The sequence below is a fragment of the Egretta garzetta genome, unplaced genomic scaffold (assembly GCF_000687185.1).
Source record: "Egretta garzetta isolate BGI_Z169 unplaced genomic scaffold, ASM68718v1 scaffold2, whole genome shotgun sequence".
NCBI classification, from domain to species: Eukaryota; Metazoa; Chordata; class Aves; order Pelecaniformes; family Ardeidae; genus Egretta; species Egretta garzetta.
The window spans coordinates 3,180,700-3,200,044 of NW_009258894.1; the positions used below are offsets into that span (position 1 = coordinate 3,180,700).

At 36.8% G+C, this 19,345-nt stretch overlaps 1 protein-coding gene across 1 annotated transcript in view; it reads left to right on the forward strand.

The window, feature by feature from the left end:
• The first annotated feature begins 1,341 nt into the window (after positions 1 to 1,341).
• MPP5 (membrane palmitoylated protein 5) overlaps positions 1,342 to 19,345 on the forward strand; it is a 41,551-nt gene continuing 23,547 nt past the window's right edge. Inside the window, exons 1-3 of the mRNA XM_035889807.1 lie at positions 1,342 to 1,377; positions 7,143 to 7,653; positions 14,707 to 14,915. Of these exons, the coding sequence (XP_035745700.1) occupies positions 7,287 to 7,653; positions 14,707 to 14,915 (576 nt within the window). The 5' untranslated portion in view covers positions 1,342 to 1,377; positions 7,143 to 7,286. The remainder of the gene's footprint in view (positions 1,378 to 7,142; positions 7,654 to 14,706; positions 14,916 to 19,345) is intronic.

A 19,345-nucleotide genomic window follows, 5' to 3' on the forward strand; every position in this document is an offset into this window, starting at 1 on the left:
TACATATCTCTTCAGCTGATTTCGCTCACCGGAGTCATTGAGGCTGTGTGTTTTCTAATGATTACTCTAAATAGAACAGCTGAGGTGCTGTAATTCAGAGGTTTGATTGGCCTCACTGCTGTGAGGCTGTGTATCGAGAGGTTTTAGCCAGCTGCTGACCAAGCTTGACGGAAATCACGAAAAGTGGTTTTTCGCCTCTGCATTTGGATAATTGTCTCAATTTCTAACAGGGCTGGAAGACGGGCTGCCACAGTCTCAGACTCGGGGAGCAGCAGCAGAGCCAGACGAGGCGCAGCGTCGCGTGGCCGGCGCATGATTTAAGCCCCGCAGCTCTTGGCCCGAGTGTGGCAGGAGCTGACAAAGCTGTCACTGTGGGAACCAGCAGTGGTCTGGCCCAGCTGGGGAATGCTGAGCCCTGCAAATGGGGGGCTGGAGCAGCTGCCTGGGGGACTTCTGGCACCAGAGGAGCCGGGTGGGGGGAGTAGACATCACCTCCCTGGGCCAGATGAGTGACCCTTTGCTATTTTGGACATTTACAAATGAAGAAATGTCCTTTGATTAGTGATAACAATTGCAAATACTGCATTTCTGCTTTTAATTTTGAGGCAGCAAGAATTGTTTTCCAAACCGCATTGTCTATTGCACTGGGTAATGAAATTAAACATGGCCTCTTTTAGAAATATACCTAGTAGTCTGACATGACTAAAGGTTACAACAGTGACTGAATCAAGAATACAGTGTTGTATTACACTAAATGTTTATATAAAACAATCTTTGGACATACCTTAGAAAGCAATTTATGCTTCTGCAGCAAAACAGGTTAAAACCCACTCTCGTTTGCTGTGTACAAATGCACAATTAAATTATGATACATACTCTGTGTGTGTCATGATTTCATATAGTTTATACACAGAAATTGCAAAGCTATCTTGCGTATATTACTGCAAAGGTGCCGTTACTGAGGAGAGGTCCGAGTGATGTGGCTGTTGATTGACATGATGTACTCTTTTATTGGTCCATGTTTCTCATGGAAAACACTTGATCATGTCTGTTCCTTAGGTAGTAGCCCGGTACCTTTTGAAGTTGATATTGTAGACTGGCCAGTTCTTGAGCTGTGGCTTTTTGATTGTTGCCACTGCATCAACAGATAAACAAGCCTAATAAAATGAAATGTGTCTCAAATAGACCACAGTTCTTAAATCGTAATACCAATGCAATTCAAAAATGTGCTTACAGTTTCCCATGTTTGCGTGTTGAGCAATTTGTTTATACAATTTATAAAACTGGAATCTAACCTTAGCATCCAAATTTTCAGTTTCATCAGTTTCTCTGTGCTTCAATGTTGCAAGTCGACATTGTTATTCCTCTTGTACAAAGGTAATTTAGAAAGCACTAACAATGAAAATTACCTACCTTTTGAGGGTTTAGCCCTTTTTGCTGTTGATCCACATATCCTGCACATTTAAGTGAGCATGGAATGTTAAAACCTCTTGGCATGTTTGAAAGCCCTTTGAAATACACATGTTGAACTGAGTTACTGTGCTTGACAGGTTTCATACTGAACTCTGGTCTGAAATTATCAGAAATAAGAGTCAGCTGGATATTAAAGGAAGAGTGTTCTTCCAATACCAAGACTATACTAGAGCATGTAATTACAGGAAATCATGTAAAATATTGTAGACTAAAAAAATCAAACAAACCATAGCAGAAGTTGCAGTCCTGAATGTATTGCAAAGCTAGTGTAAAGAGAATTCTCTTTTTTTTTTTTTTTTATAACACAATTTTTTAAATTAAGAAAAACAGTTTCAAGTTGTAATAGGTTTTTTAACTTTTACTTGCTTTTGAAAAACATCAGGCTGTTCCAGTCTGTACCAGGTATTTCAGGTACTGTGAAGTTGCACAGAAGGTATCTGTGAAGTATTTTCTACCATAAACTCCAATCTTTAACTCTCATCAAGTAGTGGTTAATTTTGTGCTTTGCAACATGGGTTGTGTTGTGTTTTCTTTTATATAATTGGCTTCTGAGTCTCTCAGTCTTGCAAGGTTCACTGAAATACTGTTGAAGAAACAAATGATGCTTGGGAGATGATGCAGGAAAATCTGGGATTTTTTTTCCTATGCTGAGCTTCCATTTGTGGAATTACTGAAGTGTTTTACATCATTATTTCGTAGTTTTTATGACTTAAGTTTTGCTTGCTTAGAAGCCTGAAGTACTGAGTAAAAACACCAGAAGACCCACCATTATGTGAGCTATTAGTAATAACACGGTAGAGATCTCTAGTATAATTTTATGTTCATATTTTGTTAGTAATGCAGATATCAGGAAGCATCTTATATGTGATTTTAATCTAACTTCTGATTCACCTCAGCAACCTGGATTTCCTCTTCTAGTTGTTTTTAATGAATATTTTAATATACCATGTCTGTCATTGTATATGGTTTTCAGCTGATGATAAATCCTTTGTATTGTGCCTGATGTTAAATATCAATTTTTTGTGTTTATAGTATAATTACAGATGTAAGTTGGGCTTTTGTACTCTCAACTGTGCCAAAACTAATGAAATTCCTTTGGAGCTGAGCGCTGAACTCCTTTGCAGTCATTCAGAATGTGAAGCTTTAATGAATTTTAAAAAGGGAACTATCAAGTCTAATCATACTTCTAGCATTGAAAGAATTTTAAACATCATTGAAATGTAACACAAAACCTCAGCCTCCAGAAAATGTCATTTTTGCTCTTTGGAAGTTGCTGAAGCAAAACAAACTTCATTTTACTGTACAGAATTCAGTTGTTAAAGCAGTTCGGGTTGCTATGCACACCAGCTGCAGTCCCCAGGAAGCAAGTGAAAGCTTAAACCACCTTACAGCACTTCTGTTTCTGTCCCTGTCAGTATGTATTTTATACTAGCATCTATCTCACACACTAAGATGATAGCATTTATGTATGTTTATCCTTTGATAGATCTTTTGTGGTCTGTGCTTTGTTTACTGTATTTCAGGGTGGTTAAAGAGGTAATAGAAGCCTGGCGTTGTTAGGGGTCAGTATGAATAATGATGTGTGACTTGTAAAATACAGTATTTTTGAGAACAGTAAGTATGGTTAGCAAGACAGTAGTTGTGGTTTTTATCTTTCTTTTTGCTGTTTTGAACTTGCACCAGAAATAGGGTTTGTTTGCTGTTCATAGTTACTTCACAGTGAAATTCTTGTGTGATGCCTGATGGTGATCGGAGTGACTGACGTGCTCTTTCTCCATAGCTGTACTTACGGTAGTGCTTTATACAAACTGTCCTCTGTAGGGCAAAAATTTCAATAGTAACAGTAACCTGTGAAGAAGAGACCTTCACACGTGCTCTCCAGGACCATATTGGTAAGACTTGTGATATGGACAGAAAACAGTCATAAATCTGCTTTATTTGGAAAGATCTACGTGTTGTGTGGAAAGCACTAAAGTTCTTCTGTTAGATATCAGCAGGTCAAAGGAAGGCACTCAAAGTCACAATTTAACCCTATTAAACTTTGAGCAACCAAACTCTATGTAACGCAGAGACTTGTACGTATCTAAAGAGTATAAAAACTGCTAATACCAAGTTCTAAAGTGAAAAAAATTCTGTTATTTCCAAATATTATTCTACATATTTTACATGTGATGATGTAAAAATCAGTATTATTGAGTATGTCTGTAAATTTTCCTCCTTAGTATAAGAATTAATGTAACAAAATAAACTCCTCTTGGGCTTAAAAGCTGGTTTATTTCATGATCCACAACTTGCAGAGAACAGACTTGGTTTAACAACCTTATTGTTGTTATCTTGGGTTTTTTAAAATTGCAGAAGAAACCTTCAGAAACAAAAGCGAAGAGAACTGTTTCTGAAATAATCCATCATAAGATTTTTGATGCCATGCTTATTGGTTAGAATACAATTTTCTGTTCCTGGTGCCTGCCTCAAGCTGAATCCTATTTTTAACCTCAGCTACACCACACCTTAATTTGAGGACCGAGTTAACATTTTATCAGTGTCATATTTTACTTTTTAAATTCCTTAGGACCATTGTAGAGAAGGACTTCAGAGCTGACCTAGTTTTGCGTACATGCTTATTTCATTTGTTGGAATTGGGCAGTAGCATTTTTCCAAAAGCGCTGGAGATGAGGATTTGTGATGCCTGAAGCAGACTTGAGAGAGCAGAAAGAGCAGTGGGCTTAGGTTCGGAAGGGGTCACCCGTTATCAGAAGTTCTTTCATTAAAGGAAGTTGTTCCAGCATTCCAGACTTGCAGCATGCCTATGCTTTTATGGATGCCAAGTAGTTATATCTGGGGGGGGGTGTGGGGTTTTCTGGAGTTTGGTATTTCGGTAATGTCAAATTTCAGGCTGCCTTATAAGTGATATTTTGTATCATCTTTTGTATTATCTGAGTGTGATTACTTTGCCTGTGCCTCTTGCTTCAGAGACATCTAACTTTCTGGGATATCAAAAATAAATTCTATTTAAAATTCTCCTAAAACTGTCTTAAATTTTGATGCCAGTTTTCTGAATATTGCTGTTAAAGTGTGACTGCAGGAGAACTCTAATTTTCCGTAACTTTTGTTTCTTTCTTAACTGACTCAGGTCTTAAATACTGAGTCAGCAGCTATTATCGCAGGCCACGTTACTCTGTTCCAAGAATTTATATGCCCTTTGCGTCTTGCATGGAGCTTATACTGAAATGTAAGCAATGTTACTAATGGTTGCCTATTACCGATATTTACCTTGGACTATATTTTTCATTCTCTGGTCTTCAGTGCTTGTTGCTAAACTCAGAGAGATAAAAACATCTCATTCAATATACAGATACACAAGGTTTTGTTGTGCCCTTTTTCTGACTTAACCGCAAAAGATAGTCTTTGTCTAAGGTAGCTAGTACTTTTAAATTGGATGGAGGAAATGTAGCTAATCCCACCTTAAATATTTTCCATCATTTATTAAATAGTGGCCATCAGCTTCGTTTTCTGATGTGTAGATTCTTTAGCAAGTGTGACATTACTTGGCTTACGAGTGATTGAGTGTCATGGTGATACCTAAAGTTGCATTTTACTTCTTGCCTATCCTCAGATTTGTTTAGTGCTGAGTAAATGGATGTTATTCATTCCCTCAAATTGTTTCAACACCTGTTAGTTGTACCATATGGACTGAGGAATGTGAGTTTTCTTTCAGCTTGTCAGAGTTGAAAAAAGATGAATGTAGCTTTCAAAAGGCTCAGTCTTCAGGCAAGCTATGGCCAGTACCATGCGGATGAAAGAGAATTTGAATTGTCTTCCACCCACAGTTGAATTAATGCTCTTTGCAATTTTGTTGTACTCAGTGAGACTTCCTTTTTTGGAATTGGTATTTCTGTGCAGTGAAGCTGCCTTTACAGAAGGGGAAATGTGGCTTTCCAAGGATCATTTTGCTAAATTGTTATCTGCCTTTCTCTGAGTTTCAGAGGCCATTTTTTGATATGGTGCTTTATATAACCCTGTCTGAATGCTAACTTTATGTGACTTTATTCTTCAGAAAGCTGTTCTTTTTAAGTTGGGCACTAACTGAAAGTTTTACAGGCACGCAATAATTGTGCAGTACTTGCGATGCTAGCCCCACTACTGAGCAGCTTAGCAGCTTTTGGTGGACTCTCTTTGTTGCCTGAATTTTTTCTGAATGTGGGATTGTTGAGCATTGAAATCAGTTTTGCACATCAGTGCAGTGCAATTAAGTATCTTTTAAAGGCAAAAAAAGAATTTTTACTACAATTAAAAATGCTTTAATATTTACTTCTTGGAAGTTCTTAGTAATAACTGGTAGTAGTGGCTAGACAGGAAATAAGTAAAGAAAATTGTTTTAGTGTTGCTGTATGTAGCTGTATACTACTCCTTACGAAAATGCAAAGCTGTACTTATTTAGAATTGCAAGCTGGCAGAAACTTGTGTAGGAGTTTCTATTGCTGCTCCTCCAAAAGAGTGTTATTGATATTTAATTTTCAACTTAATTACAATGTAAGCATCTTTCCCTTCCTCCTCCAAATGCAAACATTTAGTTTAAGAAAGTTGGTTCAGTTTTTTTTGTCTTGGTGCTTCCAGTGTATAATAAAACTTTGAGATATTTTGGTATTTCCTTTCAGTAAATTAAAAAAAATATAAAAAGTGTATTGGTAATACTGTACACAACTATTTATTAATTTTATGACCTTTTAATTGGACATATTGAGGATAACGTGATTGGCTTTGTGATACAGAAAGGCAATGTGGTGTAAAGGACGTTGTTGTATGTATTATATTTAAGAGCTGCATGGTTATATTTATCAGGACACTTAGGTTCTTTAGCCTGAATCATCAAGAATGAGAGAACAGATTAAGGTGTAAGGACTATAGTGGAATGTCACTACTTGACTGTGGAAATTAATTATTGTTCTCTGTCAGATCTATAACTTTGTACACCCACACAAGGATTTCTACTCTTGTATTTAATCCTTTCTGCTTTAATGCATACCTATAGGAAGTATTAAGAGTAGCTGCTAACCAGAACTGTCCAACCCTTATCCTAGGGCTTTATCCCTGCTTGGAATTGTGTAAGTGCAGCTCCAGACCGCTTTAGATAGTATCTTTTGGGAGAACTCTATGCCTGACCTGTCTTCTCTGAACCTGGGAAGCAATATTTACATAAAAATGCCTCCATTTATGACAAATAAATGCAAATACCTTTACTTGTGTTTAAATTAATAAACTTTTTGTGAACATGCTGTTTATAACAAGTTATTCATATTTAGTGTTTGTAGGATCATAAGCATGGTTTGTGTTGGAATTTTTAAGAACGAAAGGATAAATTAAAACTGAGTTGGAACTTCCAGAAAACTGCTGATTTGCAGTTGTGTGTCTTAAATGCAGAATTTTCACTGCTTTGACCAGGAAATTTACATTTACACGCTACTCCTTTTCTAGCATTGGTACATGAAGTTTACTAAAATGTGTGAAACAGGTTTGTGAGGGTTCTGTAGTTCTTAGCAGGGGAAGAAGCACTGTGTAAATGTGGAGGAAAACCTCCATTGTTCTGATGCCTAGGGGACCTGGAGAACTGTCTTAGGTTTTCTCTTATTAATGCAGTTATTCACTAACTTCTTTTGAATATCTTTCATTAGATTTCCTTCCTGGATGCTTCTTCAGCTGTCTTGTGATGGAAGGGAAATATTTTTGAAATTATAATGGATTTTACACAACATCATAACGAAAACTGGCCTAATAGCATTTCTGTTTGAAGAAAATAAGTGTAATTACAAATAATCATGACAACTTCTCATATGAATGGACATATCACAGAAGATTCTGACAGTGAAGCAAAAAATGTGGATCTTGCATCTCCTGAGGAACCTCAGAAGCACAGAGAAATGGCTGTTGATTGCCCTGGGGATTTGGGCTCCAGGATGATGCCCATGCGGCGAAGCGCTCAACTTGAGCGAATCCGTCAGCAGCAGGAGGACATAAGGCGCAGACGGGAAGAAGAAGGAAAGAAACAAGAACTGGACCTTACTGCTTCCATGAGGCTAAAGAAACTAGCACAGATTCCTCCTAAAACTGGAATAGATAATCCAATATTTGACACAGAAGAAGGAATAGTTTTGGAGAGTCCTCATTATACTGTGAAGACACTAGGTAGGTAAAATGCAATGAATGGGCTAACAGAGAAAATATTTAGTTGATACTAATTTTCTTTTAGGCCACTGAAAACCTAATTTAGCTAATTCTTCCTATACAGTTTTAAAGTCTTCTGGTCCTTTGGATTTGTGATGGTTTGGGGTTTTTTATTTATTTAGTGAAGCATCAAACAATGTGCCTCAGCAAGTGGCATTTCAAAACAGATCAGTATGAGGTACAGTTAAATGCCCTGTAGATAACTAATTAATTCAGTGGATGTCTCCATCCTCTTTAGGCTGGGGAAAACCATGCAAGTAATACCTAATTTTATTATGTTTGGTGAAGCAGAGACCAGAATAAGCAATGAATAAACACTGTCATTTAAAATCAAAATGCAAGAGGTTTTAATATTCTAAAGAGAAGCGTGATGGTGGCTTCTTACTCTGGCTGTCTTGCATTATCAGGTGTCATCTAATATAATTTACATTTTCTCTTAAAGTATTGGTGTTGATAGTGAAAATCTGCTTACCTTGGCACTTAGACATTGATGAAAATGTAATGTTAGTAGAAGAAACAGATTCTGAAATTGATTTCATAGCTGTCATTGCTTTAACTATGCTTGTGTAGAAAAAGTTTCTAACTTTTCCTCAAGCATAAGTATCTATTTATCTAAAATGTGGTGTGTAACTGGAGTAAAAAGAGGCACTGGGAATTTGTAGGAGTCCAGTTCAGATTTCCAAATCAATACCTGTTTTGAGATCCAGACTGTGTTAAAAAGGTGCCTTATTTGGGGGCCGCACTAAAGATTCTTGCTATTCTTTCCTGTTGGCTGGTGGTTGAGAACAGAGTGAAAAATAGCTACCAAATTGCTGATTGCCCAAGCGACATTTCCGCTAAAGATACGGCTCTGTTCTGTAAACTCTGGTAATCCTTATTGTACAAATCCCTTGTTAGGAAAATTTAGGTTGGAAGGGGAGCAAGGCAGGTGTACCTTTTTTTTTGAGTGCACAGCTTGTCAGCTTCTGTCCAAGAAATCTCTTTGTAAGAAGCAGATTCTGTACTTAACTTTGTGAAGCATTAGATATTTGATTATGAAATTCTCTTCTTAGAGGGAACACAAAGCAGAAGTTGCAAAGATTGATGTCAAACGGTAGAAGTGACTTCTGTTGGGATTTGCTTAGCCACCGTGGCTAAAAGCTCCGAAGACTGACTACAGGAGGAATTGGAAATTGGAACTACAGAAAGGAGGAGAGCAAGTGATTTGAAATTAGAAAGCTGAGGCTAGGTTTTGTGCCAGAGATGCTGGGAACTCAGAGGGGAGGGCTAAGTGGAAACCAGTGAGCAAAGAAGCTAGACATGGAAGCTGGTAGGAAAGAGATAAATGAGTAACGAATATGAGTCTGAGAAGCTTGAGAACCAGTAAGGGGCTGGGGTAGGCTGAAGTTGTTGGAACAGGAGAGACAGTGGTGGAGAAATTGCCGTGATGATGAAAGGCTGTTTTAAAAATCTCTCGGCGTGGGGTTAAAAGGGGTACAGGCTGTGGGGGAAGCTGAGTGATTGTCAGAGAAGGACAGCATTTGTGAAAAGTTGGAAGGGGGAAACTAGGTTTGGTGCAGCAGGAAGAGAAGGGGGGAACCTGGTGTGAATGGAAGCTAGGATTGTGTGAATATTTGGTGTAAGAAGAAAAATACCAAACACAGGAGGCAAGAATATAGATGTGTGTATGTGGAAAGAGACAAATTAGGAAATAGCAATACATGGTATAAGATGCATCTTGAAGGAGAAGGACTAGATCATTTTGTCCATGAGGACAAACTCCTCTTCACTTTTGTAATCGAAGTGTCTCGTCATTGTTCTGCTGTGAGCATATTTCTCTAAAAACACAGTAGTAAATTGCATGATTTAACTTCAGCTATTCCCCTCAGTGTTCAGATACCATGAAAACCAGAAAATGATGTCTCCCTCTACTCTGAATTGGAGTAAATAAGGCTTAAAAGTGTGTGCATAGAGCAGAAGTATTGACTAGCTTGCTGAGTGAATATGGTCGGTTCGTCAAGCTGGAAAGGCAAGGAGCTTAGGAGATGCAATTAGACTAAATCATGATATATCCATATATTCACCAGGGAGCTGAATTAGGGCTTCATAGGCATCTATTTCAATCAGAGAAGTCATGACATAATATTGACAGGCATACAAACATGCTACCGATACTTTCCTTGCCAGACAGAATTATAGCAACAATTGGGATCAGGTAGACTTAAAGATTTAAGAAGAGAGGATTTATAATAGTTTAGCACTCCTGTTAAGAGTGGTGCTTTCAATTATACTCAACTGTGATGTTGAGTTGTTGCAAACTTAAAAAAAAAAGTTCTAAATGCTGTGATCTCTTAACCTATATAGCCCATAAAGAATCTCTGTTCAGTCATTAGTGCTGTTAAAAACTGGGTCATAATTTTAAACTTAACAAAGTGCTTCTGTGACTTGGCCTTTTCCAGAATTTTCCTCCACTATTAAGCATGGCCTTTTACCAGTTTCCAAATTACATGACATTTCTGCTGAATTTCAAAAGAAGAATATTTCTTTTTTTACTATTCTGAAGGCTGTCTGTTCCTGCTTAGTATTAGGGCTGGGGACAGTGCCTTCGAATAGATATGTATATATAGACACGCATGCACACTTACAAAATAATATGGTTTCATAGAGAGGATTTGAGTCCATTATCATTAATACTTCTGCTTTTTTATTGAATACCTGAATTGGACAGGCCAGATTTTTTAAAATTTACATATACAACTTTTTTGTCTCAAAAGAGACTTGCTAGCCCATGACTTTGTCCAAAAAACAACTGCTAGTTATGTGAATTTTTTTGCAGTTTGTCTGTTTGGTTATACTGAATTTCTGATCTACACTGCTCCTGACTCTTTCCATCTTTCCCCTTTTGCTGCCCAGGTGAGAGTGTTTAGTCACTTTCATGATTCTCAGCTTTGTTAGGAAAGCCCCAGATAAAACTGGGCAGGTGCTAGTGAATTATAGAGATGTTAAACTACCTTTACTCATTATTAATTTTTTTTTTTTTAAAATACTGATTTTAGTTTTACTTTTTGTGGGTTTGGGTTTTTTGTGTGCGTTAATCCATAGAGTGTGCTAAAGATGTGTTGTAAATGAGAATATTGACCTGATTGTCTGTATTCTAGTTTTGAAAATGTTTCATCAGTGCCAACGTCTAATTTGGCAGATCTTTGCCAAGTCTTTAATCTTTTCATCTTAAAAAAAAAAAAAAAAAGCAGACTAGATTAAACAAGTTGGATTTTATTTATAAAAATAAAACAGGACACTTAAGCAAAAGAGTTTTAAAGGGTGTGTTTGTTATCAAAACATTGTAAGATTTAGACAGCTGTCTTAATGGAAATAACTTTCTGTACAGCTAAAATGTGCATATGAGTATTAACTGGCTTTTTCACAGCAATATAATTCTATAAAATGCAGAAAATTCTTTGTTTGCTACAGTTCATTCAGCTAGTTTAGTTAATTTAGATAAGTGAGTGACATTTCATGTAAGTGTTTTGTGGCTACAGTGAAATTTTTTTTTTAGGGAAAAAGCTTCCTCTTGTTTTTATACCTTGAACAAAACTTATTTATAAATATAAATAAACTTTCAGAAATAGTTTTGGATAAGACAACACTTTTCTTAGCCCTGTGTTTCAAGCAATATGTGGAGCATTAGAGTGCTAGAACCAGCACACAGAGTACTCTACAGATCTATAAAAAAGCTTGGGAATTAAGATATTGGTGCTGACATATAATTGGCTTTATTATATCTTCTTAAGTTTGCTGTTCGTAACTTTTTATGTAAGGTGATAAACAGCAACTATTTTCTTTTCTTTTTCTAATCTAGCATGTTAAGCTGTGACCACGGGTCCTCCCCTGCAGTTGCATACTTTTGCCCCAGCAGTCTTTTGATTAATGCGTATATCGCACAGTGCTCGGTCACATTCCAGCCATTTCATAGCCTAATGGGAAAAAGGCTGCAACACTTCCTGTAACAGAAGATTTTAGAAAAAATAGTCGATTGCTAATTGATCTGCAATTAAAAAATGGACTTGTTCTGCAAAAGATCCCTGACATTTTTCTGTGAGTAAATGCAGATGTTAGTCTTTTATTGAACTTTTTTTCCCTCAAGACAAACCTTTCAATAGGAAGTGTCTAGAGATGGAATCTTTTATTACCTGGCATTTATTTTATTAAAAAAGACCAAAACGAAACAAAAAAAAACCTGCACTGAAATGTAGTCTGTGATTTAGAATTAGGAAATGGGAACCTAGAGTTAGGCATGCATGAAACCAGACTTGTGTTTATGTGTATGGGGTTTTTTTATTAAATGAGTGACTATGGAATGGATTGCTAGCTTTTGGGGAATATTTCATTTCACTCCTCCTTACAAGCATTATTTCTCTTTCAGAATCGTGATGAGGGGGGTATTTGTTTGCTGTTTCATGATGGTGGGAAATCATTTGGCATAGGGCTTTTGCATCCAGCACTAGATGAAGATTCACTGTAGAAGGGAATTATATGGCGAGGAGAGTACTGTGATAGTTTGTAAGAAAGGGCGACGCAGAAGGAACTAACAATGTGCTGAAAAGAGAACCTGTAGAAGCATCTAGGAACAGGACATCTTTATTACAGATACAGAATGAGATGTCTGTCTTTATATCTTCTATGGAATAAGTATTAGAAAGAATTGTGTGTATGTATGTGTGTATGTATTTGAATTCTCAGATATGTAGGGAGGATAGACAATTCAGAAATAACTGAATAAAATAACTTATGCATAGGAAGAGTTAGAAGAAGTTAGGTTCTTCTCTAATGCCTCACTGTTTTTTTTAATCCAGTAACAGTAACAAATAGCAGAATTTTGGGTTGCTGTGGTTTTTAACTGGGCAGATATCAGTAGGAACTTTACAATAACATCTGACTGTTTTAAACTAGCTTTTTTTTTTTTTTAATGTTTGAAAATAGTGCACTTGCTCAGACTTGGGAGAATCAGTTGCTGAGATGCTTTGGTACCCTGCACACTCCACTAGGCAAGGCACTTGCCAGCTGGCAATGTCCTATTTAGCAAATATCCTTGCTTGTAGAGTGTTCTTTGGCCTTCTCTCCAAATGGCATTTCCCCCTGTGTGATGGGCCGTATATTGTGTATACAGTTTTCCTAGTGAGACATTGGCTGCCATAATTAGTGTTGTGAGCTGTACTGGATTTCGCCTGTGGAATATCCTGCACAGCCGGTATCCAAGCTTTCCGTGCAGCTTTTGTACCTACTGCCCTTTGTTTCCTTGGTGGTTACAGGAAGAAGCCCTTGACCTTTGGAGGGTAGGATGTTTTTGGCATGGGTGGAATGGTTTTGGAGGAGGTTTGGTTTGGTTTTGGTTTTTTTTGTCCTGCAGACAGTAAAGTACAGCAGTAGTAGCTCTGGATTGTTTGTTTCCTTTTATTATACGGAAGACTGACTTGCAAACGCAAAACTGAAAACACATATGTAGGTATGCTTTGTCTGAAATTAAAGCCATTACACTTGTTTGAAATGCATATTTTATTAGGCTTTATGGTTTTCATGTGTCCATTTATCAACCATTTTAATCTTGTTCTCAACAAGCTTGAGTCCAGCATCGTGTTCAGTGTACTGGTGAATTTGAGGTTAAAAATAGGTAAAGGAAACTTCTTGACAGAAGATATTCATGTTCATGATCAGTACCTACTGTGACTTTTCATTTAAAAAACGCAAATCAGCTGATGTCTTGATAGCATTCCTATTTTGATGTTATTTAGTTAGCTCATAATGAATAAATGGAGCTTGCTAAAACTTAAAAATCATTCTCAAAGCTGGTATTTGGATACTAGTAAGGGAGGTTGACCTCAGTATCAATTGATGGCTTTAAAATTTGGGATTTTCTTTTTTGTTCATTTTTTAAAAATACCAGGATTCAAAATTCTAGCTTACTTGAACTTATTAAAATGAAAGATAGCTGACCAGCCTCTTGTGGCTGAACAGAATTTATTTTTTTTCAGATGATGTGTGAGAATACATACATTATTTCAGGCTCAAAATATCCACTGGTTTTTTTTGGTCTGCTTGAGAATTTCTTACCTGGGTTTATATGCATTATAGGTATGATTCATATTCCTTGTTTAAGTAGTTTCTCAAGTTCTTAATATTAAGAAGTGACATTTTGCAGTAATTTGGAATGGTTTAAAAAAATGTAAATTTGAGTCTTTAAACAAGCACCCCTAAAGCATCAGATTAGTTCTTGAAGCTCAAGAATGTAGTACATGTATAGTATTTTGCAAACATGTAGAAACCGGTTATTTATAATTTTATGGTTATAATTTTATGGTCCAAGCAGAACTTACAGTCTCATAGGTAAAAGATGTGAACTTTCGTCTGGTGCAGATGACTTTCAGAACTCTGACCATAGATGCTATTTTTTTTATCCTTACCTTTTTATTTTAATGTGCTAAGAATGAGTGTAATTTTATGTTTAGAATTTGAGTGTAGTTTACTTACCAAACACTCATTCTATAAATAACCAAAATGGGGGGCGAGGGGGAGGGAGAGAAAGAGAAAGATCTGTCATATGTGGCAGATAGACACGGAAAGATGTATTAAAACAAAGGTAACTATTCAGTGCATTGACATTAGTTTAGCAAAGGAATTGTTTTCATATTGCAAAATAGTCCCTCTTTCCCATTTAGCTATACATGAGCTACAATTACAGGATCTTTTACATATCGGTGATTTCTTTCAGAGAAGAACTGCTCCTGCAATAGGAATTTAATTTTAAACTCTGCATTACCTTTTTTTTATTTCTCTTTTTGCTGACTTGGAGTCTTTTTTCTGATTCGGATACTTTCTGCTAATAAAAGTCAGAATGAATAATGGATAACTAATACATTTGCATACATTGTTGCTGATTAAGAACTGCACAACAAAAAAAATTTGATAAAAATCTTAATGTAAACTTTAATTATGAATCTTGTTAACTCATACTTTATTTCTATTTTATTTCCTACCTAGAGGTGGAAGAACTGTTAACTTCTCTTAAGCATATCCAGCACGTTTTGGTAGACCCTCAGAGCCAAGAGGATATCTCTCTCATTTTACAGCTTGTTCAAAATACTGATTTTCAGAATGCATTTAAGATACACAACGCTGTTACAGTGCACATGAACAAAGCCAGCCCTCCATATCCTCTCATCTCCAATGCACAAGAACTAGCGCAAGAGGTATGTACAGTATGCATCTCTGTTATATATGAAACCTATAATCATAGCTGTTGTTGAAATATGTACTTGTCAAGCTTGTCTGAATTACTGAATGTTGAATACGAAAGGGATTATAATAGTCACTGATTGCTGTATCCGGTTTTCCCAGATTTCCAAACAGTAACCAGAAAAATATTTTGGGGATAAGAAATCCCTTTTTAGCATGGATAGATAGACAACAGAAAAGGTACTGTGTTTAAACATAGGAAAAGGGAGAAGGTATGAAAATCCAACTCTCTTACCTTCAGCGTTCTGAGCATTCAGGAACTGAATTATGGTTCTCTCTTCTTGTGACTTTCCTCTGAGTGGAGCTATGGTTCTTAAATTGGGAGGCATCTCTGAAAATACAGCCATGCTGGAAACAAGCATTCTGCTTTAAAGTGAGCAACAGATCCCTTAATACTCAGTTTCAATGTTTTAATTACTGCTGTGATGGTCAGATTGCACTTAATTTTTGTCTGACAGATGACAGCTCTTTTATAAGATCTGATGTGTCTTTCAGAAATTATTAAAGTATACTCTTAGAAATTTACTTGAGCAAGATTTCTAACTTTAATCTTTTCAGTCAGATCTTAACTGTTTGAAATATTTTTACAGTTTCAGCTAGGTTAACTACTTTCTTTGAGGCTTGTTCACTTGAATATAGATGGGCAATACAGTAAACAATAGCTTTAATAAGTGTTAGTAGTATTTTACAGAAACAAAGTTGCTGTGAACAAAGTGAGTTTTCACATGCAGCTAAGACCCTCTGAGGGGTTGCTCAATAACTTTATTTTCCATGGCCTGGTGTATGTGTATATTGCAGTGAAGTGTAGCTACACCTTAAATGGGTATACATTTGTTAACTTTAAACTAGCTAGCTTGAATACCAGTATCAGTGCGAGCATAGCACTGTAGTGTTCAGCAAAGCCAGATCCAGAGGCTGGGTAAATGCTTCAGCATTTAGCATCCAGTGAACCAAACTTACCTGTTCAAAACTGGCTCAGGTACACCAGTTGGAACACCTGAGGCAGTATATAGCTGTTCTCCAGTTGCTCAAATGCTCATCACTCCAACTTCAGTATGGCAGCAAGTTGATATTTTTGGGGGGGAGGTATCTTTTTTTACTTTCTGCCTGAAGCAATTTTCTTCCAACAGCTCTTTCCACTCTACTTCCTTTTTCTAGACTTTAACCTTGTAAGTCAAGGAAAACAGCATTGTAGCAAGCTTAAAGTGCTTTTGCAGAAGAAATTACTGATTCTTGAGGGACATCGTTTAAATGTTGTCTAAAGAGGCAGTGTGCTGATTAAACTGCAGCACAGGATTTTCCTGTTTAGATTTGTCAGTAAGACTGTGCCAAAACCACGTGGGAGTATTTTATATATGAGCTTCCCTCTGGCTTATTCATCAGCCTGTAGGCTGCTATAGGATCCTCACTAGGCTTCTTTGATGTCTTCAAGCCTGAAGGAGCCTTTTCAGTTAACTTTTGTTTGTAAACTACTTGCCCAAACACTCACTTTACACAGGCCTGGTTTGGGATTTCATTCAGATACAAGACAGTATTTTTGAATCTTCATTTATAATATAGGCCATTACAGATTTGTCTCTTTAGAAAACTGGTTTTTCCCCTTCATGGATATGATGTCCTTTTATTTGCTAATTAATGGAAGTTTCCAAGAAGAAAATATGCCTAGGGAAACTCTAGGTTTGTTTTCAAAATTTCATATTCCTCCCCATCTTCCTACCCCTCACCTTCCCAACACATTCCTCTCTCTCTTTTTTCAGGTGATTTGGTAAAGAGGGTGGTACAAAGCCAGTTTTGTGTCTCTTAGCAATTCATGAAGAAGGTTTTAAGAACAAAAAAAAAATTCTTTAATCTAAAATTTTTAAACAGATGAAATTTTGTTATCACCCAGGAGGCTATTACATAAAAGGCAGATGTATTCCTGTACTCATTTTGATTCTTCATCTCCCATCCCTGTCTTTTCCAGCCTTGAAATTCCTGAAAAGTCAATATACTGCATATGTCTGTTCCCATTTTCAGATGTAATCTGGTTTCTCAGTGATTCAGCTTCTGGTTATTTTGCAATATGTTAAATAGCATCCTGAAATGATCGAGCTGGAAATTCAGGACAAATATTTATGTGACTGATAGAAGCATCTCGAGAGGAACACCTTGAGGCCTCCATTCACATCATTCTGTACTTCCTAGTCTTACCTGAATTGAAGATATTATGTTTGTTTTTCAGATCCTTTACTCCTTTTGGAAAGGCTTCTCTGTTTGTTATGGTAGCAGTACAGGAGGAAATTATTTCTGCTTAGGAAAAGCTGGTTTTCTAGGGTTTGGGGCTTTTTTATCCTGACAAACTGTCTATCTTGTATGACCAGGTTTTTTTTCTGTGATTTCTGGTTGTGTCTTGCTTTTTCCATCCCTGTACATAGGCATGGGAAGCTCTCCCAGAAAGCAGTTTGTTTACTTACTTCAGGGTGTTTTTGAAAAGACACTTGCAAAAGCCTGGATTTAAGATGCTGATAACCTCTTGATGATAAAAGCCACGAGACATTGCAAGAAAGAAAAATAGCAGATAAATGTATAGCATTAATTTTAAATGGCAGGTATGCTAATATGCATATTTCAGTGCACAGGTCATCAGTGACAGCGTACAACTCTGAAACTGCTTTGGGATGCATGTCCTAATTAAAAGCTACAGACGTGTTTTATTTGAGGCTTTGTGGTGTGGAAGAGACCTGTTCTAGAGCTTATGCTTTTGTAGCTCTAACACAAAAAGTTGCAATATTGCAACATGAAACAGCCTCCCTTTCAAAAAAAAAAAGGTAAAATTTAATATTAAATTAATTAAGCTACACTTCTGGAAGTGTGTTTGGGAGGAGTTATTTGCTACGCTGAACTTAACTTAAAAAAAATCTGTTTTCACTTACTCTTTAATTGATGATTTGCTTTTGTAAAACATAATATGTATGAACAGTGTGTTGTGAAAACTTCATTTTTAATTTTTTAACCATTAACAATACATGAGAGTGGAGTGGTACATTTTTATTTTCTGGTCCTCTTTAGGAAGTTCTTAAAATTAGTAGTACATTTGTACAGTTAACTTTTCTAAATGAATTTGATAACCAGGCACCAACAACTCAGGATTTTTCCTTTTTTCCTTTTTTTTTTTTTTTAAAGAAACTTTAATTGAATTAAAAAGGTAGAATGAAGTACTTGAGCTTGAGGAATTTATTTTAGAGCGCTAATCTTCACATAATGTGGTATATTCCAAGTCTTAAATAAAAATAGCCGTAAACATCAAGTGTGATTAAACTGATTTTAAATCCATTTAAACTTGACCAAGATGGGGACAAGGATTACAGGAACATGGTCTGAATCTTGACCTTGTAAGAATATTTGATGCAGCGTTCAAGACAGTTTGTAATTTTTGGCCTGCAACAGCACATGTCAAATACCTTAAAGATGCACTTGCTACTAAATATACTTAATAGGCTTAATTTCTATAGGCTATGCTTCTAAGGGTTTTGGACTTGCTACTGTTCATTTCAGCAAGTGCAAGCCATTAAACTAGATCAGTACTTTTGAGAGGATGCCCTGGAAGCTTGTAACTTCTGGTATAAGTGCATTACAATGTGTATATACATTCCCTCTGCCAGTCCAGCTCACCTGAGGGTAAACAACAACAGGAATTATGCAGGTGCAGTTAAATTCTCAATGTTTGTTTATATTTGTGGTATATCTGTAACATTTATGAAATATTACTCAAGTACATGCCTCCAAATCGTGCTGTGTATAGTGAAACTGCATTGATAGCTTTTGGGGGGCTGCTGGAACTAAAGTTAACGTAATTAATAACAAAAACTAGGCTGAAGAGTTAAGAAAATACCATTACTGCTACGTATTTAGTGTGGAATGCCTATGCTATCTGTAGTGTGTCACTTCTGGAATGACAGTCTACATTTGGAGATTCACATCTGAGGGGAACAGACAGTCTGATATGCCGGGCAGACCCTGCTCTTGGGGAGGTCTGCTGCCTCCCAGGAGCCCGGGTTAGAGACATCACTAGGAAACTTCCTAGCCTGGTCTGACCCTCGGACTACTGTCCCTTACTGCTCTTCCCTGTGGGTGCTGATGAAGTTGCAGTAAGTAGCCCAAGGGTGATTAAAAAAGAATTCAAAGCCTTGGGACGCTTAGTAAAGGAATCTGGAGCACAGGTTGGTTTTTTGTTTTTGTTTTTTTTTTTTTTGTTTGTTTTCCTCACTCCTTCCAGTGGTGGGCAGAGACACTGGGCAATACAGGCGGACTCAATCTATTAACACGTGGCTCTGCGACTGGTGTCGCCGCCACAACTTTGGATTCTTTGACCATGGGATGGTCTACATGGCACCGGGCTTGCTGG